Raw genomic sequence first — 24,655 nt, 5'->3', positions numbered from 1 at the left:
ATCTCTTTTTTTTCTCAGCTTGTACACATATAAACTTTTGCTTGAGGAAGAAAATGTTAAATCTCTTTCTTTTTTTTAAATGAAGAGGCAACAATAAATGTTTGTATCATAATTAAAAACAAAATTAAAATCATCTTAATTCTCATAATTTTATTTATTTTATTTGATGACCATTCTTCATTTCTCTTACTACCTTACAATCACACAATTATTTCCCCTACCCTCTGTCTTCTACTCCCCCCACCCCACCACCACTACCCCAAAGAAAACACTCAAATTACTAAAATCAAGAAAGACCAATATGTTCCAATTTCTTCATCTCTTTTTTGAAATCAACCATTGCTTCTTCTTGCAAATACACCAAAACTTTGAATCCATTTTCCCCCCCTTCATTAGTAGAAGAATAGGGCAAGAAAAAACAAGGCTCAATACTTCCAACTAAGTGCCTTGAAAGTGGAAAAACAGTCACTGGACCACCCCATCCAAAATCAACAGTTGCATGTCCCAAATGTCTCCAATCAGTGAAACCACTCACCCTATTACCTGCAGGGACGGATTCAGAGTTTAGTTAACAGATTTAACTGAATTCAATATTTTCATCAACCAATATAAATATCAGTGACAGATTCAAAATTTATTAGTGAATGTACATTAATCGAAGGTTAAATTACTTAGTCAGATATTACAAGGACTAAAATACAATTTTATTAATATTAGAGGGACTAAAAGTGCAAATTCTCCTTTCAACAAATATCTAAATTTCAAAAGTACAACGAGTTCAGTGCTAAGAATTACCTGCCGTAATCCCTTCATGGTAATGCAACTCCTGGAAATCGATGAACGATCTTACGTATTCATCGGTTGTGTTGAATTTACTCTTCTTGATTGAATCTGCAGTTTTTGACAATGGTTGATTCACAAGTTCTTGTGCAAGAAATTGAACATACATTGGGACACATCCATTTCCCCAATAGCCAAAGGGCAATTTTGGTATTGTTATTCTTCTTATATTTGTTGCATATGCAAATTTCACTTTTTCTTCACTTGGAATTTTACTTGCCTTCACCCTGTATTCACATAGATCTTATATTAGATCTTTCTATAACACTGATTACTTTATTTGACAATATTTTATTATAACAAGTAAAAAAAATTCGATTTGATATATTTTTGCGTACCTTTCTAGAATATATATATATATATATATATATATATATATATATATATATATATATAAAATTAATTTTTAAAAGTCAAGATTATATATACCTTGCTCTCCATATAAAAGCTCCCAATGCTTCAAAAGTAGTATAATTTGAACCGGATTGTTCATGTAAAAAACCCTTAAGCCGGTTCAACCACTCATCCTTCACCTTAAAACACTCTCGAACCGCCGGTTTACTCGGTTCGATATAAGGCAAAGAGTTTTTATCCAAACTAAGGAACTCATGAAATGGGAACTCGACTCGGGGTGGGTTCCTCGGTCCGAGTAAACTTGATCGGTTCCAGACCGGTTCGAATTTGACCCGACTCGACCCACGAGCTAGCTCCGCCATTGTATTGAAAAAAAGGGTTGCCCCGAGTCCATCACATAACGAGTGATGGATCGCGGCTCCAAGAACCCACCCGCCACACTCGAACCGGGTCACTTGGAGAATAAAGGGTCGGGTCAAAGCATCTTCCCCTTCCGGGTCGGGTACCAATTTTTCGACGAAATTCACATCATGGTAATCATCAAGGTAGTTAATTCCACTCAAGGAACAGTCCACCACGGCACATGTCACGGGGACCCCACTACCAGCATGGCAGTGGAGCTCCAAGCGTTCGTCTTCACGACGAACGAGGCTACCTGTGTAGTGGTAGTAGTGGACAAGGGCGGATGAGAGAGACGATGTGACAACTTGAAACGGGTCGGGTCGTTCTATGGGTCGGGTTTCCGGGTCGTTGACATAGACCCGGAGGTACCGAAATGTGACATGGAGGTTTATGTCTGTGTCTAGGTGGGATAGAGAGAGGACATGGTCGTCGGTGAAAGGAGGCGGTGACGGGTGAATTACGGTTGTTTCCTCAACTTTTACGTCCATTTTCGCGGTGGTGGACGGAGGAGATAATGGTGGTGGTGGGTGAATAATGATGGACTTATAGTACACTTCTTGTTTATAAAGTTTGAAAAATTGGTAGGTAGCAAAAAAAGTTGAATGAAACATGTTGATGTTTTTTTTTTTGTTTTTTTATTTTGGTGGGAAAGGGGTGGTTAATGGCTCTTTATTTTTTGAATTATTATATTTTGACTGATCATTAACTTGAACTTTTAAAATTTGATTTATAAATAGTTAACTATAATCTCAGTTAAAAATACATAAAACTTAAAATTTTGAATCCGTTTCCTCACTGATATATGTCATGCCACTTCACTTGTTTCTTTCTTGCTGTTTACCACTCATTGTTTGGTGGGATAAATATTCCATTACACATACCAGTAAAACTTGACTTTGACATTATTTGAGCATTTAATGAAACTACGAACTTAATTAAGCATGTGACTTAGTGATTAATAATCGAGTAAATTGAGAATTATAATATTATGTCTTGTATGAGACTTGCCAATGTTGTTACACAAGAAATATGTTTTTCCAGACTCAGTGTTCTCATTAAAATTTGTCAACATCATTAAGTTCTTTCACTTTTATGGTACAATATGCATCCCTTCATTGAACATTACTTATCTGATTTGAAAATCAAGAAATAATTTATCATTTGATCATATCAAAAAGTGGCTAGTACTTAATCCCATGAATTATTATTATTAGACTCTTTCACATGTATGGTTTTTTTTAATACTATTCCAATAGTGCCAAAAGAAAGAAAATAAGGGGTCAATTTACAATTTCATGAAAATATAGGACTTCAATATCTTTTATTATTACATTAAAGATTTTAAGCAATAATTGGAGAAAAGTCAACAAGCAAATCTTCAACTCAAATTAAGAAATAATCACATTTTACATGTTCCAACTACTTTACACTAAGCAAACACATCATAAATTCATACATAAATCAAACTAACATTTTAATTTTATTTTACATCTAAGAAAAAAATCTTCAAGGGCCAGCTGGTGCACAATTTGAAACTCGATGGATTAAAAAATGTCATCACCAACCTTGTCTTGAGAACTTTGAAAACCAAACCACATCTTGGTTTTACATAACTCCATGAAGAAGTACCAACCATAACATAAACTAGAAAACAAGACGGAACGAAGCTTAGCACACCACCACCAACCTTGCATTGACAATGGCACTTGATACGACCTCTTAGCGTTAGGCATTTCCTCCTCAACACCAAAAACAACGTGAACTCTAGCATCATTCTGAACTATACAAGAAATTCACAAACAACGCGATGTTTGCAAATGTCAAGAAGGATACAACCAATGCTGTACAAGAATTCCAATCCAAGGTGTGTTCAAAGAATCACATTACTCGTATTCCCAATACTTTACAATACGAAAAAGACATCACAAATGATAAATAAATCAAACTTACAATTCTTTATTATATATCAAGAAATCTTCGAGGGCAAGCTGGTGCATGGTTTGAAACTCGGTGGATCAAAATATCTCATCATCAACTTTGTGTTGATCAACAGTTTCAAAATCAAACCACATCTTGGTTTTACAAAACTCCATGAAGAAGTACCAAGCAATGGCGAAAACAGTGAGCAAGGCACTGACTATATACACGGTGCTATGAGCAACAAACATAACATAAACCAGAAAACAAGATGGAATGAAGCACATCACCAACAGTCCTGGCATTGACAATGGCACTCGATACGGCCTCTTAGCTTTAGGCATCTTCCTCCTCAACCACAAAAACGATGCAAACTCTAACAGCATCCCGAGACTATACAAGAAATTCACAGATGACACAATGTCCGTGAATGTCATGTAGGACACAACCAATGCTACTAGTGTTGGTACAAGAATCCCAACCCAAGGTGTGTTGAACCATTCTGATCTTACACCAAAAACCCGAGGCAACAACCCCATCTCAGCCATTCCAAGAATTTGGTAAGCACAACTACTCAACTGAGCCTCATACAAACCAATCACAGACAGAACAATCCCAAGTTCCATCCAATACTTCAACCAATTTCCAGCAATCATAGAAGCCAAATTAGCAAAATAACCATCAATCCACTCACCTTGTTCCAAAGGGACAGCACCACTAGTACCCAAAAGCGGCAACACGTAACTAATACATGTAACAATCCCAGCTGAAAAAAGTGCTTTAGGAAATGTCTTTTGAGGTTGTTCAACTTCACCAGCTAAAGTACTAGCATTATCCCAAAAATTCAAGTTCCAAAAAAGGGTATTAAAGAACAAGTTCCAATCTTTTTTAACACCCTTTTGGCCTAAACTCAACCATCTACTAGGATCAATTTTTGGAATTGAAAACAATGTAATTAACCAAAAGGGGCAAAGGGAAAGCACACCAAGAACAACAGCAGTGTAACCAACTATAGACAAACCTAAGTAATTCAAGAATGACAAGAACATAGATATGAAGAAAATAGCAATATATCTAGGTAAACCAGAATCAAGAATTGGGTAAATCAATTTAATGTAATCTAAACAAAGAACAGGGTAAGAAGCTAAGTTACAAACAGCACTAAGTAATTTCCAAGAACCCATTAAAGAACCCCAAAAGGGTCCAAAAGCTTTATCAGCCCAAATAACAAAACCCCCATTACCTGGGAAAGTAGTAGCAAGTTCAGCAGTTACAAGAGCTTCAGGGACACTCCAAATAAATGGGAAAATCAGAAATCCAAGAATTGCAAGAAGAGGTCCAGCTGCCCCAATTGCTGCTTCTGCACCATAAGGGCCACCAGATACCTCAAAAAAGATGATGAAAATAAGTGGTATAAGAGCTAATTTCTTGGAGTTTTTGGTGGGGGTGGGGGTAGGGGTGAGGGTAGTGGGTTGTTCTTCATTTTCAAGAAGGTGTTGAGATGAAGAAGGAATTTCAGAAGCTTTCATGGTGTAATTGCAAAGAAAATGAGGGAAAAAAGCTTTCTTTTTTTTCCTCTTTTCAAAGATGGGAAAGTGTTGGACTTTTTTTTTGTTTTGAAGATCTTAGATGCAAATTTTGGTTACATTTATTATTGTGATCCAAAAATTTCTCATGTTTTTTTTCTTCTTCTATTGTTTACTTAATTTTAATGTTCCAATTTTAACAATAGAATTGTCTTCTATAGAAAATACGGTTTTTTATTATTACAAGCATTTTTCTTTCTAGCCGAATAATATCTAATATATTTTTTGTGATTTCTAATACAGTTGTCAAAATCTCTTGTCCAACTAAGATAATATCAATTCCTCACTGGAATCAGCCTCTTCACCTACCAAGGTACGACTCATAATAAGGTCGATAGATTTGGGCTTTTTTTAGTCTCTCAACTTCTTAAAGCCATAGATTCAATAGTGTTTTCTTAAATGAGACCTTTCATATGAATTTGGATTAATGATTCGTAAAGAGAATATTGAAGAAATAAATTTAATACTACAAAAAATCTTTTTTTTTCCAATCTCTCTTTAGTTATATTTTCTTAACTTTGGTGTCCAAACTAATAACTTCACGGACGAGGCTCTTCTCTGATCCCTCTAGTTTCCCACAGTGCTATCCTATATAATTGACACGTGTCAATTTGATTTTTTAATGGACCAGATTAATTTCTTGATCAAATACCATTAACTATGGTTAATACTAATTCTCTCTCCTTCCATTCCTTTCTCAATCATAAACACTTCATTCCCTTCAAAAACTCTCTGAATAACAGAGCAATCAAACATCATTCGTGTAAATCAAACAACTGAAAATTAAAATTACATCAATAATGTTAAATTTGATTTTTCATTTACATATGAACAAAAAGGGAGTCTGAAAAGAGAAAGATTGAAATGGAGTGAGTAACCCCAATTAACGATTACAGTTATAAATACCGCAAGACAAGAAGAAACCCAAAAAATCCAATGGAGAATTTCACAAGAAAAAAAAAGATATATGACAACACATTTTTCCACCCATTTTTCATGCCCTCTCCAGGTCCTTTAGTTGGCCTTTGTAGAAACTCCAATTGAAAAAAATGATGTTACAAAAAGACGGCGGAATTTTGTCGATCACCATTGAAACCAAACCAAGCTTCAAAGTAGTCTCATTTGGTTGGACTTTTAAAATTTTATAACCCAAATACATCCTTTGAATGTTGTCTTATTTTATTATGGTATGAAAATAATGGGAAGAAAAAACGATTTTGTTATTAGCATTCTTCATTTTTTTGCTAACAAAGCAAATTCTTTGCTAATTGAGAATAGGTTCTTGCAAAATTAAGCTTGAAAAGGAAAGAGAGGAGAGATGAGAGAGAAAGAAAATTAGTAATGACCATGGTTAATAGTATTTAGTCAAGAAAATTAATCTGGTCCATTTAAACACGTGTCAATTTTGTATAGGGTAGCACTAGCACTGGAGAGGAGCCTCCTCCTAACTTCACTAATTTCTTAATATATCTCCTACCTCCCACTAATATAGATAAAGAGCAACTTTGTCTAACAAAACAGTAGTTACTTTAGCTTGGGTCATTCAAATTTTCGATATTCCTTTTTATTTCTCATCAAACGAATGACATCTTCCTCTGAAAAATCCTAGCCATTAGACAAATCTCCCAACATACACACCCATTATACCCTTGAGAAAAGTACAAAAAGAAATAAAAGAATCAATAAGGGGAAAACAAAAACCAAAATTAAGTAAATTCACACAAGCTCCATCACTATTGTGTAGTTCATTTGGTTGGAGCAAAGTTTAGCACAGGACACAGCCAAAAAGGGGAAACTTCTCCTCTTAGGAACATGTTGTTATTGCAGAATTGGGGCTACCCATCTGCTGTTTCTTCAAGTTTCTACAACAAACAAAACCCTTCAATTTACAACAACCCAACAACCAAAATCCTAGTATTTCCCTGTTTTGGAAAACATGGTAGATGTTTTTCTTCCTCTTCTATGACCTATAAACCTTTGCCTAAGTTGGTTTGTTTTCATGGGTTTGGTATAGAAGACATAACTGATGTTGTCCATAACAAGGTTAGTCACTCTATTTCATAGGTTTGATAAAAAGTTGCAATCTTTTTTCAATTCTTGATGTTCTAAGGTTCTTTTGTGTAAAGATTGTGTTTTTATGAATCAATTGGGGTTAAGTTCAGTTGGGTTGCCATTGTTAGTGGTGATAGTTGGAGGGTCAGTTTCAGATAGATGATTAAATTAACTTACAATTTGTTTGAATGGTTGTTACTTATTGCATGTTAGTTTTTATAATGTGTGTGTAAACTTGTCAATTAGATTCCAAATTGGTTGTTGTTGCCATTTGTCCAAAAGCCTTGGTGGATAGACTTTTCTCGTTACGTTACATGTGTTGGTGGGAGCTAGTAGGTACTAGTGGAATTAATTGAGGTGTGTGCGAGCTGGTTCAAACACCACTGTTATTAAAACAAACAAAAGTAGAATCCCAAATTGGTTGGATTTACACTATGTTGTAAAGTTGGTGTCTTTATGTATCAATTGAGCTAAAGTTCAGTTGGATTGTCATTGCTAATGGTGAGACATAATACTTCAATGTACAAGAACTCAACAAGCAAAATCCTAGTATTTCCCTGTCTTGGAAAACATGGTAGATGTTTTTCTTACTCTTCTTTGACCTATAAACGTTTGCCTAAGTTGTTGTGTCTTCAATCTTCATGGGTTTGGAATAGAAGACTTTACTGATGTTATTCGTAACAAGGTTAGTCACTCCACTTCATAGCTTCTTAGGTTCCGATATCCATTATGTTTGGTGAAACTTGAAAGATGTCTCGTTTGGTTCTTGTTCCAGGCATTTCGCTAATTGGACTTAATGTTTATGTTACACAAAACAAAATAGTGCAAGATGTCCTTTTAGTCTTTGTTTTTGGATAATCAAGTTATGTTATCATAATACCACGTGATTAGCTCAGATGTCAAGCAGGAACTCTCCGTTGTTTCTCTTCAATTACTATGTTAGGAACTCTGTATGAGCTCTACTTATTTGGTACACGATTCCAGAAAATGGCTCAACGTCTCTCAAACTGAAACATTGATTTCATTAATATGTAGACATTTGTCTCAGAAAATCACATTGCTGTATGATGGTATGCCTTTAAATGTTATTGATTCGTTTAAGCCGTCCCACAGGTTTTGGTTGCAGCAGCTATATCTGCAGCTGTTGGTCAGCTAATGAAGCCATTTACTTCATCTCTATTTTATGGCAATGAGTTCAATTTCAAGACTGCCTTTCAGGCTGGGGGTTTCCCTTCCACACACTCATCTGTAAGATTTCATCTTTCTATCTTTGCGCAACCTTGTATAACTTCACCTATCATTTACACATCTGCTTCCTAAGCCAATGTTTTACGATAAACTGATCAACGCTTCAAAGTTCAATCCCAGATTAGTCTATAATAAAAGAAAATTTAGTTATTCACAAAGTAGCAGCTTTGTTGTCTTTTCTTTTCTGCTATGTTGCTCAGACTCTCCAATAGTGTTGCTGCACTCATGTCGGATCCTTCAAAAATGCACTACTTTTGGAGGATCCAACACAGATCCAGCAGCATTTTTTAAGAGTCCGAGCAGCATACCATTTCTGTCTAGTGTCTCATTTAATTTCATCTACTTTCAAATGACAGGCAGTAGTCGCCACAGCCACTGCCCTTGGCTTGGAAAGGTATTTACTCCTTTTCTATATTCCTCTAACGGAAGTTATGCGTGAATTAGAGCTTGGGAGAAAACATTGTAGTGTTGCAATTAGTTCTTTTTTCTTGGCTAGTTGCTGTTTTCTAGCTATGAGTGACATGCTATTAGTGCGGTAACTGCAGGGGGTTTTCTGATTCGATTTTTGGTTTAGCAGTGGTTTACGCAGGCCTTGTGATGTATGATGCACAGGTATGTAACGAAACTTGAGTGTTTTCAGTCATTTACCCAGTTAAACAGATGTGAACCAATTATATTTTCAAACAAAGGCTATACGAGTTGAGCTAAGTTTCTCTTTGTGCTATTATGTTGTTGAACTCAGACTCTAAAAATGTTGTCATACCCATGTCTGATCCTTAAAAATGCACTACTTTTGGAGATTCATACACACCTGACAATATTATCCAAGAGTCCAAGCAACATAGCGTAAAAGTGTAAATTTTCCACAAAATGCGAAGCCTAAAATAATACCATACCATCATATCTACCCGAGTATGGATTCGACCATATGTATCATCTGATTCTTGTAAGGTACATATGGTTCGTGCTATCCTTTTCTCGGATCACATCAGACTTGGCCTGGATCATCATGGGGATGATACAAATCCAACTGCTCGAACATTGTTTTCATTTCAGCTGCTAATCATGTTTAGACACTATCTTACATTCAAAACGTGAACCATATTCTTCATGCTTCACCAGATCGATGTCCTTGCTAATTAATATTCTAGGCCAAGTTTAATCTATTACACTCAGACTCTCCAAAAATGATGTTGCATCTGTGTGGATCCTTCAAAAATACACTATTTTGTAGGATACGACATGCACCTTGCGACATTTTTAAGAGTCCGAGCAACATAAGGTTCAATTTCAACTGAAAAATTGCATTGGTAAAAAAAATTTTGTTCTTCCTTTTCCTTGCTTTATACACCTGGTTTGTCTCACCATCAACATGTTGCTTCTGTAGGGAGTCCGAAGGGAAGTAGGCATTCACGCAAAAGCGTTCAATAAAGCTTTGTTCAGAAATCAAATAAACTCAGTTCCGTCTACTAACGAACTTGATGTTTTGACGGATTCTACACAAGAGAAATTATCCTCAGATACAGAGAGCTTCGATCCTCAATTATCAGAGGAATCAAGTCCATTTCAACCAAGGTCAAAGAATGCTACTTTATTGCTTAAACCCAATGAGAGAAGAGCCTCATCGTCTAGTTTTGCTCCGTTGAAAGAACAGGTTGGTCATACAGAGGTTGAAGTCATAGCTGGTGCATTTCTCGGATTCTTTGTAAGCTTAGCGGTAAGTTTAGCATGACCCTTCAGTAGTCCTCATTGTTTACTTCGCCTTATTTTTTGGTCTATGAGATACCACAGAAAAACTGTATACAACATATTTACGATGCAAAATGCAACTAAAATCCTTCTATAAATTGCAATATCAAGAAAAGTTTCACTAGCTTTGCCTTCATGAGACCTTTGTGTGTATAATTCTTGGGTGAATCGTGCTTTTGTAATCTGATGTTGATCTTGATAGTAGCACAAGATGAACAGTTTGAATTGACTTCAGTACAGAAAGCACGATCCACCTATTGACTTACCTAGACGGAGTCAATGGGTGATCAAGAAGGCCTATGGCCTAGGCTGGTGAACTCCATTACACTTGGGAGGGGTGCCAGCTCAAGTGGTCGAGCCTACATCATAATTTGTGGTAGTGGAAGTCTGCATTCTCGCAGCCCCTATTCGATACTGAATCTAGAAAAGACCACGTACGTATTTTCGCTCTTTTTGGATCATGTTCATGCTAGTGCTAGTCTTGGTATGTATAGCCCGAAGAGTTAATGGTCAAAAATATACCTGACCTATCATATTTTGGGAGTTTTACCCTCCAACTATCGGTTGTTCTCTTCTTCTTCTTTTTTTGTCTAATCTATCAACATAATAAGTGCTACTAACTATTAATAACTAGTATTAAATAATAAGTGGAGTTTGTGAACGTGTAATGGCCCTCTAGGTCATTTTTGTATTTGTGTCTTCCTTTCATTGTTTAGAGCATTCCTATAGCGACTCCAAGTACTTTATGACTTGTTGGGATAGATAGTTCGGTCACTTAGTCGTTCGTTTGGTTTTTATGCATATTTTTGTATTTGTAAAAGTCTTGTACTCTTATTTTGATTAGATGCTCATTGTCTTGATGATGTTGCATTTTTGTTAATTACCATTTTCTTCGCTTTGTAATAAACTTCTTGTTTCTTATTGACGACTTCTGCTTGATAGCCCGTTGCTTATGGTTTCGGGCTATGAGTTAGGCTTACCTACTGATAGGATGTAGTAGGTGTCATCATGACCTGAGAAATTGAGTTGTGACAGAAGGATAGTGTGTAAGCAGATCTTTACCCTTACCTTGTGTGAGGTAAAGAGGTTGTTTCCAAAATACCATAGGCTCAAGTAAAACAATTCAAAATAGGTTTGTTGAAAAAGCTTAAGTAAATTACATTAATAGTGTGATCCCACAATTAGTTCTTTGGATTGTTTTTCCTTGAGTAAACTATCGAAAGCAGTCTCTTTACCTCAAAGTTAGAGATAAATTTGTGTATACTCTGCCCTCTCCAAACTCCACTTTATGAGATTATACTTAATATCTTATTGTTGTTACAGTGTATATATGTTAAATCCTAAAGTATAAAATTCAAAAGAAAATTGAAAATGAATATGACAAACCAAAAACATATTTTGCCTTCAAATTCTTTGTGAACTAAAAGTGTACATCTTTTCCATATATGAAGTCTACATCATGAAAAATCTTCACAAATCATAAGCTTTCCATACCAAAAAGCAAAGGAAAAACCATGCACCAAACTAACTAGAAAAGACAAAAAAAAATAAAATCCATCCCCACTTGTATACCTATTAATTATTCAGCATAAATATCATCATCAACCTTAGGGTTGAACTTTAGCCAACTTCTTTTGACTTACACAGAACTTCATCAAAAATACCATCCTATCCTTCAAATAGTCATCAATCAACTAAGTAAGTAGATGCATGAAATTCGTGAAAAAGTGATAGTTCAGGTGTGTTTTTTAATCATGATATGTTGTTCTTAAGTACAAAATACAAAAATTAAGCTATTAGATGAGATGTGTGTAAGTTACATACTTACAAGTCATTTTCCAACAAAGATTGTGGTGGGATGAATGAGTTTTTTTTCTGAGCCTTGAATATGAAAAAAAAAATATCCTATTAAAGAGCAGTTACCCCTTAACTTGGTCTTACACAATGCGCGTCCATATTAATTAAGAACTCAACATAAGTACCGAACATCAATGAAATATCAAAAAAGAAGTACAAAAAACAAAAGAAAATTGAGAAAATGAATAAGACAAAGCTTGTGGTGGTTGTTAGAAGGACATCCAAGCTTGTAATTAGTCCTCGATCAGATTGTGATTGGATAGATAAGATCTCTTTTGAGCTCTATGTTAGGAATCACTTCCCCCTTAAATAAGTCTTACACAGCGAGAGTCCATATTAAATGAGGACCCAATACAGATATTGAACATCGATGGAAATACAAAAAGAAGTACAAAAATCAAAAGAAAATTGAGAAAATGAATAAGACAAAGCTTGTGGTGGTTGTTAGGAGGACATCCAAGCTTGTAATTAGTCTTCGATCAGATTGTGATTGGATAGATAAGATCTCTTTTGAGCTCTCTGTTAGGAAGCACTTCCCCCTTAAATAAGTCTTACACAACGAGAGTCCAGATTAAATGAGGATCCAATACAAATATCAAACATCCATAGAAAACCAAAAAGAAGTACACTAAACAACAGAAAATTTAGAAAATGAATAGGACAAAAGAAAGGACATTTTTGCATTCAATTCTTTCTCAAAATAAAGCAACAATCTTTCCAATATATGAAGTCACATCTATAAAAATACAAAATAAAAAAAGAAGAAAAGTCATACACACCAACTACCTCCCTATTGATTACATTTACTCCACATATTCCTCATAAGCATCATCTACCTTATCATTGAACTTTAACAACTTCTTTGACTTACAATACTTCATCAAAAAGTACCATCCAATCCCTCCAATAGTCATCAATCCACTAATCAAATACACAAGCTTTGTTGCTATAGCCATGATGAATACCAAAAAACCACATGGAACCAAACACATAATCACCAAAAGTGGCAATCTCATTGGCACCCTATAAGGCCTTTTAATCAATGGAAACTTCCTCCTTAACCAAAGAAATGATGCAAACTCCAAAAGCATACCTAAACTATACAAGAAATTTGCACTAGAAATAATATCTTGAAAATTCATATAACTCATCCCAAGTGATATAGTTGTTGACAACACAATCCCAACCCAAGGTGTATTAAACCATTTAGACCTTAGCCCAAAAAACTTAGGTAAAAATGCAATCTCAGCCATACCCAAAATTTGAAATGCTGAACTACTCAATTGAGCTTCAAACAATCCAATGGTAGACAACACAGCACCAATCTCAATCCAAAACTTCAACCACCTCCCTGATATGATCTCCGCGGCGTTAGCCATAAACCCTGTGTCCCAATCGCGTTGGTCCACGTCTACCGCCCCCGTTACAGCCATAAGTGGTATAATATACCCTAAACAAGTGAACACTACACTAGAAAAAAGTGCTAAAGGAAATGTCTTTCTTGGATTTTCAACTTCACCAGCCATAGTACTAACATTATCCCAAAAATTCAAGTTCCAAAAGAGTGTATTAAAGAACAAGTTCCAATCTTTTTTAACCCCCTTTTGACCTAAACTCAACCATCTATGAGGATGAATCTTTGGTATAGCAATTAATGACATTATGATAAAAGGGGCAAGTGAAATAACCCCAAGTGCAACAGCTACATACCCAACAATTGTTAATCCAGTATAGTTAACAAGTGATAAAAACAAAGTTGAACCAAGAATTGCTAATTTTCTTGGAACCCCAGAATCAAGAATTGGGAAAATTTCTTCCAAATAACTAATACACAAAACAGGGAAAGATGCAATATTTATGACACCAGTAAGGAATTTCCAAGAACCCATTAAAGAACCCCAAAAGGGTCCAAAAGCTTTATCAGCCCAAATAACAAAACCCCCATTACCTGGGAAAGTTGTTGAAAGTTCAGCTGTAATTAGGGCTTCTGGTACACTCCAAATAAAGGGGAAAATTAGAAATCCAAGAATTGCTAGTAAAGGGCCAGCTGCTTTAACAGCTGGTTCTTCACCATATGGACCACCAGCTACTTCAAAGTATATGAGGAAGATTAATGGGATGAGGGTAAGTTTGTGGTTTTTTTTTGGGGTGGTGGGGTTGGTGGTTGTTGGGAGGTGTTGTGGTGGTTCTATGGTGGAGGAAGGTGAATCAAGATTTGGTGTCTCAATCTTTTGTGTCATTTTCTCTTTTTGGTTTTGGAGTGGTGAAATAGTTGACTATACAAGTTTCTTAGAAGATGGACTAGTAATATAGAAGTACCAAGAGTGGGACAATTTTAAATAGTATGCATGGTGGGACGGATGGTGTTCCAGTCGGTTTGTGTATTTTAAGGTATAATATATAAATATGTTTTTTAATTTGGTGTCAGCAGATATTTATGTTTCTTAGCTTTACGTGTGCACAAGTAAACACATGTGTTCTTAGCTTTACGTGTGCACAAGAACGTGAATTGTCATTTAGGATGTCAAGTAGGACATATGTATCTATTTGTTCAACTTTATACAAGTTATGTAGACTCAAAGTTAGAGGGCATAGTTTTCAGCTGAGGTCAAGTTAAATGATACGTTTATGTATGATACCGTATTTTAATTGATTTTACGGGGTGTTTGTTATCTTCCATCAACACATTATCTTGTGTATACCTTAACTAGTTATCTATCATTTCTCACTAGCCAAGAGTATCAAATAACTACGTGGACATATGGAATGAAATCACTTTTTGTATTCTTAATACTTCATGATTCTCTAATTATTATTATTATTACTACTACAACTACTACAAAATACATATCATTATTGTCTCAATTTTTTTTCTTTTGTATTAATATTAGTATAATTAACTATTTATATTACTACCAACAAGTGTGATGGATCATGGATTGTTTTATTATTATCATGTCTCGAATTTGAATTTTGAGATTTGTAAAAATAATGGATAGAAAATAATTTTAAAAAACCAATGATATTTAATGTCAAATAATTATACGAAAAATTATTATTATAATAATCATCATCGAATCATTTTTTATTATTTTATGTTTCCAAAAAAAGTTGTTATGGTTTGTATTTTATTTTTAAATATTTGCACATGGTGCTCAATTGGAGCCTTCTTGTATAATATTTTCTGCTCAATTTTTTAAAAATTATTATCAAGTGGACCTATGACCTAAGATGAGTAATAACTTGTTCACGTTATTCATTAAATTATTATTATCTATGTGGAAACACTATCTTCAATAATATCAAGACATAAAAAACATGTTTTTTTTAATTTTCATTTATTAATTGGTCAAAAGGCTTTACACATATGCCAAGTGACAAAAATAATCCCTTGGTAGGTTGAATATTCTTTTTGAAACTGAATAACTAGGTGTCGATAAATTTCTATCGCACCCTTTGCGACATGCTCGTTTCAAAAGGAATTAAGATGGGAATCGATCTCGAATCATACATGTGGATGATCACCTTTCAAATCAACTGAGTCATCTCAAAGAATTTGGATTATATTTTACGTAAATATGTCATACTATTTATTTGGATATAAGAATTTTTCGTAAGAGAAATATAAAAAAAAATATGTTGTTTGTTTTAAAATAAATTAATAAAAAATAATATCACATAAAGTGAAACGGAGGGATTGTTAAGTTTCACATGACAAATTGTGTGAATAAATTAACAGCGGAAAAAACAATTCAACAATTAACATGTGAAGGCAAATTTGTTACTTGATAACCACTAAAGTGGGTAGGTTCTTTAAAATATTATTTTTAGTAATATGCATGTGGTGATGTTTGTTTGAATACGAAGTTTAACTAAGTAAGAATTTGTAATAGAAAATAAGTTATAAGTATTTGTGTTGTTGGAAGGTAAAGTGATTAACAGGATCAATTTATACTTGTCTAGACTACTTCGACATGTTCATTGAGCAAGTAAAATTTGATCTTGCAGCATGTCGGGATGAGTCTCCTTGTATAAAAGAAAATCTTTGATTAGGATGAAATTCGAAGATTTACAAAGGAACACTAGCTATATGCTTAGCACATGCAAACTGAACTCTTACAAAAAAAAAATTGTCATAAAGTTTTGTTCTTCATTCTATCATTCCTATTTTTTTTTCTCTTTTTTCGGTGTGTCATTGTGTGATCTGATCAAACTCAAAATTATGTATCTACTTATCGTATTTTTACTCATGCTCTGTAATTTTATAGCAGGTTGTTACTACCAATCTTTGAAGAATATTTTTCTAATAATATAAGTTGCTTAAAAATAAAATAAAAAATTCTTAACATAAGTAAAAAAAAAAAAAGTTAAATAAATGACATTAGGCATTCCATATTAATTGTGGCATCGCCTAATAATTTTTTCTTTTTCTTTTATGGTAGATAGAGTAGAACCAAAACCTTGTTTGGAATAATAAAGTAAAAGAGAATAAATAATTGAGGAATATGATCTGTAAAATACCAAACTTATGTCAATAATATCAAAAGTATATGATACTATTCTTAGAATCAATTTATCAGTCAGTTTTTTTAAAATTTTGGAGTCTTCGAACTTTGTAAAGTTGATTTAATGGTTAAGATAAATCATCACTCGATGCAGGATTTAAAGTTTATAAATTTTTATAATGAACTCAAATAAATATAAAGTAGTAAATAGAGTCATAATTACATATTTATAAATATTACACATTAGATTTGTTATTGCCTCAACTAATCTAAATTGCACACATGATAAACCACCTACTAAGGAGTAAATCATTCTCATGTTTTCAAAACTCGGACTCGATGTATTTAATTAGAAATGAAGAATTCACAATCATCCCATTATATTTATTAGTGGTCTTATCATACAAATTATTTATTTAAATTTGCATTATTTCCTTTTGATGAAAATACCTTTTTGCTCTTTCTTAAATGAGTAATACCTTATTGGTTTTGTAAATAATTATTTTAGACTAAATTAAGTTATGTATTTTATGACATAATTTGTAGGTTTTGAAACTAAAATGTTCTCTATCAGCAAAAGTTCTACAGGATTTAAGTTATATTATGTCCTTTACTACATAATTTGTGGATTCCCAACTGAACTTCTACTCTATCGACATAAGTTTTATAGGACCTAAGCGGCATAACTCGTGCTATATTATGATGCAAAACTATAAACTTATGTTGAACGAAAATTCTTTGTTATCACGACGTCATGAACATTTTCAACCACTTATTTTTACGACAATAAAAATTAAAGACCACCCAAAAATAAGAACATGTGCAAATGACCCAAAAATAATCAAAATAGCCCAAATCCCTTCTTATTGGGCTTTTTTTTTTTTAACCATTTGGGCCTCAAAAGATATTTTTAGTTGTTCCATTTCCATACGTTTCTTCTTCTTCTTCTATCAGTCAAATTCAAGAAAAGTTGAATTTTTTGAAGAGAAATTAGCTAAAAATGGAGTCATTATTCATCAAAAATTTGATCTTTGCAACTCAAATTGCTGTCCCAAAGAGTAATTCAATAAACCCAATTCGTACAAGAAGGATTTGCAGCTCTTCTTGGAAAATTCACTTCAAAAAATCAGACTTTCAAGGTACCCTTTTTGTCTGTGTCACACTTTTTTTTTTAGTCCGTCTAAAATTACTCTTTTTATTATTAATAAAATGATTTATAGCTATACATATAGTCTCCAAGTGTTTTAGACCATAAATTTCAAAAGTTTTTCTTTATTGCTACAACAGTTAGTTATGACAATTTGTGTCATACGTGTTGTCCTACATGTATTATGTCATGTAGGATTCGTGTGTTTACTTGTTCAACTTTATACAATTTTAAGTGTCGTGCAAAAATGTGAAATAAATCGAAGTTAAAGGGCACATTTATGTATTATGTTTTCTTTTTTTTGGCAACCTTGTTGTTATAACTGTTAGTCTAGTAGTTATATACATGTTGGATACTTCAAAAATGTATTTTTGGAGGATTCGACACACCTAGAGGGATTTTTGATGAGTCCGAGCAACATAAATGGTTAGAAGCAATTTATATTTGTTTTAATGTGAGATTATGAGCTAACTTTGAATGAGTTGATTGATTTACTGCTAAGCTTTTGCCTATTTGCTTCAGTGTGTTATCAAGGCTATAATGCATATTTTTCCTTGTGATACTAAATAATTGATATTCCATTTTATAGTAATTTTTTTAAAAATTTCTTTGTCCGTGTATTCGTTATTCATGCTTAAAATTATGAATCTTGGACAATACATACATTTTTTGTAATTTGTTTCTCGATTTTGCGTTTCTTCATTAGAGGCCACAGTTGATTTGCAATTTGCGCTTAAAGCCCCAATAAACCTTTGAGTTTATTTACGTTTTTCGCCTTTGATAACACTGTTGTGTTATTTTGTTTCTTGATATTAGGACACTTTAACATGGTGAGAAAAAAGTATGTGAACTTTTATTGAAGTTTTGACATGTATAGAAGAGGTTTATGTAGTGCCGAAAAACCTATCTGATGGGCACTAGGAGCTTTTTCCGAATCCCCTTCACTAGGAAATTATATCGTATATACAAGGTTAAGTTTTATATACATTCATACAATGCATATAAATAGTAGGTGTTGAATCTCCTTCGCTTCTTCGTGTGTTTACTTCTTTATATTTTGAATCCTCTCAGTGAAAATTGTAGCTCTGACATGGGATACAGGCTAACATGGTTGAGCCATGCTGTAATTTTTGCTTAAAGTATGCTTATTACCGGAGTTTAAGTAATGCGTTTTCCATTTCTTATCGCATAAAGAGGGAGAAGTTCTTTATTTTCCGTTGAGCGCCTATTGATTGGTAAATGAATTTGCTTTAAACTTAAGTTATATGCTCTGCATGATTTGAAGGAACGGAGAGAAGTGTTGGATGACTTCTTTGTCGGGACTTAACTTAATAAATTTTTCACATTTTTGTTTTTCGAACACCTTATATTTTCCTCCCCCATATACAACCTACTTGGTGCAGACCTGGTGTTTCATTCACTCGTTTTAGCTTCCGTTATTGTTTCATCTTCTCACTTTAATGATTAATCATGCTAACTGATTTTTCAGATTTTCGGGACTATGTAAAACCTTCCCGCCTTTTACCAGCCACTAACGTGAAATTCTGTGGAGAATGGTCGCTGGAAGCATTGCTCAATCATTCGAAATTGGATAGATCCAATTCAATTTACCAAGTCAAGCTGCAAACGAGTAATGCATATGGATCAGATCTTACCGATATAAACTCTGAAGTCCTGCTTTGTTTGATAGATGAAAATGGTGACTCAATCTTACAGAGGATATCGGCTGGTCTGGAGAACGCCCATTCTGTGCAGTCAGGGGATTCTGATCTTCTCCAATTCCGAAGAGGTTCCATAGATGAGTTCATATTTGAGGGACCAAAACTTGGAAAAATTGCAGCTGTTTGGATCAGTCCAGAATCAGGTCAGTATTTCCAACTAAGTGACGTACATGTAAGCTATGTTGCTCGGACTTTTCAAAAAAATGTTGTTGCATCCGTGTCGGATCCTCACCAAAATGCACTACTTTTGGAGGATCCGACATGCAACTGTCCACATTTCTGAAGAGTCCGACTGACATAGCATGTAAGATCAATTCTTATAAGGATCGAGATGTGATCTTTTTGTCTAGAAAAGTACATCTGGCTGGCATATGATATTTTCCGAACTGCTCGGACTCTTCAAAAATGTCTGAATCTGTCTCAAATCAGTAAGAATCCCGATTACTCTCCAGTAAAAGCTCATCAAGCATTGGAAAAACTGCTCAACATTTTTGAAGAGTCCGAGCAACATAGTTGTGAAGCATTTGTTTGATTACTATTATGCATATTTTAAGCATCAAAAAGGAAATAAATGAACATGTAGCCCAACGGTTTCTAAATTTTCGTGCCAATATGAATAAGCAGGTCAGTGGAGACTCGGAGGCATGAACGTAACCGTCATTTCCCTTCTAAATTCTGCATTGGTAGGAAATGAGAAGAATTTATCAGACTGTACAGCCATCCAGTATGACTTTGATATCGAGGATGTCTTGCTCGGTGAGAAAAGTGATAGTTCCATGATGGAGTTTAGACCATGTTCTGTTACTGAGTTTTCCGAGGACAACATTGTGTCATTAAGTAAGAAAACTTCGCCATCATCTTCCATTAGTACTCAGAACATATCAAACGAAGACACAATGAAGGAATACACAGATTTGAAGCTATCTTTATTGCTATACGATGCAATCCTTACCATTGCTGGCTCGTCTATTGCATTCTTAGCCGGGGATAAGTCTGCAATCGCCTTCTTAACAGGTGGTATCGGAGGATTCCTCTATCTATTACTCGTGCAGAGATCTGTTGACGGTATACCATCTTCAGAACTGACTCCAAGTAACAGAACACAAGCACTTGATCAAACCGATAAAGAATTCAAAGGCTCAGTGTTGAACATAGTATTAGCTCTTGCAGTTACAACCGTTGCAGCAAAATATGCTCTCGGAGACATTGCCAGAGTGCTGACACCTCAAGATCTCATGCTTGGAACGATCGGATTTCTACTGTCTAAGGTATCCGTTATTTTGGCTGCTTTCGTACCGATAACAGGAGGTTTAAGAGAGAACAAATGATACTATACTCATATTGCACATTCATGTATAGCTTATACAGAGTAATAACAGAACAGAAAGATGTATAGAATCGACGTATTTGTTTTATACACTTGTTTTTCGATATTTCTATACTTGAGCAGAGAGTCTATGGGAAACTGGATTATATTTGATTGTAAGACTCCGTGCCAAAGTTACGTGTATAAAATAAAAATGCGTCTGCCGGGAGTCGAACCCGGGTCTATTGCTTGGAAGGCAATTATCCTAACCGTTGGACTACAAACGCTTTGCTGTGCTTCAAAGTTTACATGATTATTTTCATTTAAATTTAATTGTTTCTAAAGTGAAAAAGTATATAACAATGCACAAGTATATGTGGTCGTAAGACGATCGCCTATAGGTGGTAGGGTAGGGTAAGTTGGGTGGTGAACACTTACATCGTATCTGATTTTCTAATCGCTCGTAAAATCAGGCTTAGAGTGTGTGAAACTCACCACTGTTGCATGAGGATATTATAATCATAACATATTTCCACGAAAAGCAATATTTTATTCGTATAATAAAAGAGCGACTAGCTTTATATTTGTATAGTGATTGTTATACAAGATCGATAAGCACATCGTTCGACGGTTGCTCGAGTCTTTCGATTAATTATCCATCTAGTAAAGATTATTAATCACGAGCTTAACTACAACCTAATATATGGTCAACATGGAATTTTAATTTCTTTGCAAATATAGAGTATTTCCAAACTAAGAATCATAATATAATCATCATTTATTGGCCAATTAATATTCTATCATTTTCCAATCTCCTTGAGTTATACGTTATCTTATTATAATATTTATTGTACGTTATAATAGTATATCGTAATAAAAAATAATATATTTATTGTGCATAAAGTTTAAATTCATCTAGAATAAAGTTGATTGATCATTTCATAAGGGTATCCACTCAACAATGGATCTACAGTTTTAATTACGAATTCATGTTAACCCAAATCCCAATAATTCTTATTCATATATATTAAAAATTCACTAAAATATTCAATTATGAATTCAGTTATTATTATATATTACTAACTCGAATTCACCAATATGGGTTGTGTGCACGGGTGGGAGAGTAGAGGTTTTGGGTTCGAGCCCTGGGTATAGAGAAAATCTTGTTGGGAGCGTCACCTCTGAATGGGCCCTGCAGTGCGTAATCCAAACACAGTCAAAGCTCCATGACCCTACAGTGCGTGATCCGAATTTAAGCAGAGTATTCCATAAACTTTAAAATCATGAATGTGTCTCCAAACGGAGAACAATATATTGATGTTGACATCTTTCAAATGGACTTAATTTACTCACAAAATCGAATTATTCTAATGTATATACTCTTCTAATTAATACAAAAATTCACACTAAATTGTTTTTTCCCCCATAAATTTGCAGAAAAAAACAAAATATAAAAGCTTCATTTTAGAGGTATCAAATGTAGACAAGATCCTTAATTCTACTTTTGCACGAGGTAGACGATTATTCCAACAAACTTGAGTTTAACATTTTGTGAGTATTAATAATTATAATATTCATTAAATTAATAGAGAATAATTAAATTTTTACCAATTTTTCATGTTATCATATCAAGCTTGAACCATCAACGGTTATGATGCAATGGATGGGTTGCTTATCCTTTAATATAGCTAGAGGTTTCGGGTTCGAGCCCTGAATATGAAAAAATATTTGGTAGGGAGCGCTTTTCCCGAATAAAGCCCTACGCGGCACGAATCTGAAATAATCGAGCTCTAGTACGAGAGTACCAAACATTGAATTAAAAACAAACAAAAAAATGTATATATTAACTGTGCGCGAAATTTAAACTCATCGCGAATTAAATTAGGAAAACAATAAAGAAAAAAGAACTCAATAAGATAAGTAAAATAAAATACAAAATGATATCAATCTAATATATTGATGTCGACCTCCTTCAACCACTTAACAAATATAAATTAGCTACGAAATTCATCATCGATCTGTCACTTAATTAATAACCCTAAGATTTTTTTACATTCCTATTTTTGCTTGTGGTGAAATGGATTTAATTTACTCTAACATAGCATTATTCCAATGTATATATATTATTTTATTCATAAAAAGAATTAAACTCTATTATTTTTATTTGCTCATATTTTTTTATCAAAAGAAAACAAAATCTAAAAGTTTCATGTTAGAGGTATCAAATGTTGACAAGATCCTTAATTATTAATTCTATACTTTTGCATGAGGGACGATTCTTCCAATAATTATTTTTTAACATTTTGTCATATAAATAAAAAGACAAAATAGCATCTTTTGGGAATAAGCATTGTAACTCTAATACCAACAATACTATGTATATCTAACTTAGAACTATGAGAAATAATATAATTTTAATTGCAGGCTTTTAAAGTACTCTATGTTCATTGTTCGGTACGGGATAGATAGATAAAATTTCTTTATTTTTAATTAGATATTTTGGATTTAATTCCTAGAATACAGGTTATAAGTTTGGGCGAACCTGTTAACTTTACTCTAAAATCATTATATTTGTCTCAAGAAATTTATCGAATATGTATAAATTATTACTTTAAAATTAAATAACTTAAACAGGATAAAATTTTGAATTCATAAACTTCATATTCTGACTCTGTCTAATATGAACATGCAATTTGTCAGGTTATGAGTGGCATGTCCCTATATAGGATACTTCACATAATAAAATGACATGATTAATCATCAGACTAAGAGACAAAAAGAACAATAATCATGGCCTAAAAGAGCATTTTCTTTTTTAAGTCCAAAGCATAAAATGGATATTTCGATATACAAAGCATTTCACATTTAAGTAAGAATCAGAAAAGGCGATGTAGATCGCTTATTTTGATGCAAGTATTAATGGCTTATTCAACGATCTAACCTCAAAACTTATAGGCCACACCAAAAAGGAAATTATAATTTCTCATCTAGCGAGTCTCAAAAATACTTAAATAAAGTAGTAAAGAGTTTAAATACTGTCAATGCAAATGGATTTTTATGCTATTATTAAGTCACTAAAAAGATAATTACAAGTAATTATTCATATAAATTTGGATTAGTAACCTCAAAAATAAAACAAGTTACTTGCGATAACATATTATATTCTTCATACGATGATGATCGGTATATATAAATTAAATTAAATATTAAAAAGCATAAGAAAATGGACCAAGTTTTAAGCACTTTAGTGTATAGAATCCAACAATAAGCACATAAAACTTTGAGTTTTACAACTTTTCTCAAATTTCAGCCAACTTGTTTTTCTTCCGTATCAAAATAAGTGATGTTTTAGCTTTTTTCTTACATTCATTAAAAAAAAATAATACATATGCCTATTTTTAACAGATGTTTCTTGAGCATTAAGCACTAATAAAAAGAAGTAGTTTTTTAATATAAGGATAAAATCGAAAAGAATTACTCCCTTTATTTCAATTTGTTTGTCTGACTTTGACTTATTACCGACCAGAGTTTTAAAAAGCAAAGAAGATTCTTGAATCTTGTAGTCTTAAATTAAAAATATGTAAAATGTACCAAAATAACCTTTTTAATCTTATAATCTTAAATATGTCATGTGTAAAGCCAGAATTAAACAGTTGTCAAAAAGGAAACATACATTTTTTTTCAAATAGACTAAAAGTGAAAATAAAACAAACAAACTGAAACAAAGTGAGTACTAATTATCATCTTGAAATTCCTAAAACGGCAGTTATCTTTACTAAAACAACTCTTATTTTGGAACAGATGGAGTATAGAGCAAAAAAACAACACTTATTTTGGAATAGATGGAGTTTAGTATATTATAATATCTTAATAATGGAGAGAATTTTTGTTAGTTCCTTGTGTATATATAAAGTATACTATATCTCCATAACTCTCTTATTTTTCACATCTTTTTTTGTTGTTACAATTTG

General features: G+C 33.4%; 5 protein-coding genes, 1 non-coding gene and 1 pseudogene across 11 annotated transcripts; 3 read left to right on the top strand and 4 right to left on the bottom strand.

Annotated features, from left to right (window-relative positions):
* Positions 1 to 286: 286 nt before the first annotated feature.
* On the bottom strand, positions 287 to 2,084 carry LOC125837523 (spermidine sinapoyl-CoA acyltransferase-like). The gene is made up of 3 exons (XM_049516626.1): positions 1,270 to 2,084; positions 796 to 1,067; positions 287 to 543 (listed from the first exon to the last, which is right to left on the bottom strand). The coding sequence occupies exons 1-3, from the start codon at positions 2,082 to 2,084 to the stop codon at positions 287 to 289; spliced, it is 1,344 nt and encodes a 447-aa protein (XP_049372583.1).
* Positions 2,085 to 3,594: 1,510 nt separating this feature from the next.
* Positions 3,595 to 5,082, bottom strand: LOC125837588 (probable polyamine transporter At3g13620). The gene has a single exon (XM_049516682.1). It carries the CDS (start codon positions 5,040 to 5,042, stop codon positions 3,612 to 3,614), a length of 1,431 nt encoding a protein of 476 aa, XP_049372639.1. The 5' UTR covers positions 5,043 to 5,082; the 3' UTR covers positions 3,595 to 3,611.
* A 1,735-nt stretch (positions 5,083 to 6,817) lies between these two features.
* Positions 6,818 to 10,559, top strand: LOC125837726 (uncharacterized). Of its 5 annotated transcripts, none has more exons than XM_049516806.1 (6): positions 6,818 to 7,142; positions 8,265 to 8,399; positions 8,756 to 8,793; positions 8,945 to 9,011; positions 9,787 to 10,116; positions 10,384 to 10,559. In XM_049516806.1, exons 1-6 carry the CDS (start codon positions 6,912 to 6,914, stop codon positions 10,462 to 10,464), a joined length of 882 nt encoding a protein of 293 aa, XP_049372763.1. In that variant the 5' UTR covers positions 6,818 to 6,911; the 3' UTR covers positions 10,465 to 10,559. The 5 variants fall into 5 exon arrangements, with proteins under 5 accessions (XP_049372763.1, XP_049372772.1, XP_049372768.1 ...); XM_049516815.1 differs by having other exon boundaries at positions 6,820 to 7,142; positions 10,389 to 10,558; XM_049516811.1 differs by having other exon boundaries at positions 6,820 to 7,142; positions 10,354 to 10,466.
* LOC125838750 (U1 spliceosomal RNA) lies at positions 10,407 to 10,556 on the top strand (annotated as a pseudogene).
* A 2,249-nt stretch (positions 10,560 to 12,808) lies between the features above and the next one.
* LOC125835918 (probable polyamine transporter At3g13620) lies at positions 12,809 to 14,260 on the bottom strand. Its single transcript, XM_049515026.1, has one exon. The coding sequence runs from the start codon at positions 14,243 to 14,245 to the stop codon at positions 12,809 to 12,811; it is 1,437 nt and encodes a 478-aa protein (XP_049370983.1). The 5' UTR covers positions 14,246 to 14,260.
* Positions 14,261 to 17,460: 3,200 nt separating this feature from the next.
* Positions 17,461 to 20,718, top strand: LOC125837755 (uncharacterized). 2 transcript variants are annotated; one of them, XM_049516841.1, is made up of 3 exons: positions 17,461 to 17,649; positions 19,348 to 19,521; positions 20,003 to 20,718. In XM_049516841.1, the coding sequence occupies exons 1-3, from the start codon at positions 17,511 to 17,513 to the stop codon at positions 20,704 to 20,706; spliced, it is 1,017 nt and encodes a 338-aa protein (XP_049372798.1). In that variant the 5' UTR covers positions 17,461 to 17,510; the 3' UTR covers positions 20,707 to 20,718. The 2 variants fall into 2 exon arrangements, with proteins under 2 accessions (XP_049372798.1, XP_049372793.1); XM_049516836.1 differs by having other exon boundaries at positions 19,147 to 19,521.
* Positions 20,719 to 20,899: 181 nt separating this feature from the next.
* Positions 20,900 to 20,971, bottom strand: TRNAG-UCC (transfer RNA glycine (anticodon UCC)). The gene has a single exon. It is a non-coding gene; the product is annotated as a tRNA-Gly (tRNA).
* Positions 20,972 to 24,655: the final 3,684 nt, after the last annotated feature.

This window comes from Solanum verrucosum, unplaced genomic scaffold, assembly GCF_900185275.1.
Source record: "Solanum verrucosum unplaced genomic scaffold, falcon-dt-bn FXZP01000284.1, whole genome shotgun sequence".
Taxonomy (NCBI): Eukaryota; Viridiplantae; Streptophyta; class Magnoliopsida; order Solanales; family Solanaceae; genus Solanum; species Solanum verrucosum.
The sequence above is the reverse complement of the archived record's forward strand: the minus strand, read 5'-3'. Positions and strand labels throughout refer to the sequence as shown.

Excerpts from the sequence above, each read along its gene's own strand:
- LOC125837523 (XM_049516626.1), bottom strand. The coding sequence starts at position 2,084 with ATGGACGTAAAAGTTGAGGAAACAACCGTAATTCACCCGTCACCGCCT. Across the intron at positions 1,068-1,269 it reads GCTTTTATATGGAGAGCAAG|GGTGAAGGCAAGTAAAATTC; the intron begins GTATATATAATC and ends ATGTGAATACAG. Across the intron at positions 544-795 it reads CCATGAAGGGATTACGGCAG|GTAATAGGGTGAGTGGTTTC; the intron begins GTAATTCTTAGC and ends CCGTCCCTGCAG.
- LOC125837726 (XM_049516806.1), top strand. The coding sequence starts at position 6,912 with ATGTTGTTATTGCAGAATTGGGGCTACCCATCTGCTGTTTCTTCAAGT. Across the intron at positions 7,143-8,264 it reads CTGATGTTGTCCATAACAAG|GTTTTGGTTGCAGCAGCTAT; the intron begins GTTAGTCACTCT and ends GCCGTCCCACAG. Across the intron at positions 8,400-8,755 it reads TCCCTTCCACACACTCATCT|GCAGTAGTCGCCACAGCCAC; the intron begins GTAAGATTTCAT and ends TTCAAATGACAG.
- LOC125837755 (XM_049516836.1), top strand. The coding sequence starts at position 17,511 with ATGGAGTCATTATTCATCAAAAATTTGATCTTTGCAACTCAAATTGCT. Across the intron at positions 17,650-19,146 it reads CAAAAAATCAGACTTTCAAG|ATTTTCGGGACTATGTAAAA; the intron begins GTACCCTTTTTG and ends CTGATTTTTCAG. Across the intron at positions 19,522-20,002 it reads TTGGATCAGTCCAGAATCAG|GTCAGTGGAGACTCGGAGGC; the intron begins GTCAGTATTTCC and ends ATGAATAAGCAG.
- LOC125835918 (XM_049515026.1), bottom strand. The coding sequence starts at position 14,245 with ATGACACAAAAGATTGAGACACCAAATCTTGATTCACCTTCCTCCACC.
- LOC125837588 (XM_049516682.1), bottom strand. The coding sequence starts at position 5,042 with ATGAAAGCTTCTGAAATTCCTTCTTCATCTCAACACCTTCTTGAAAAT.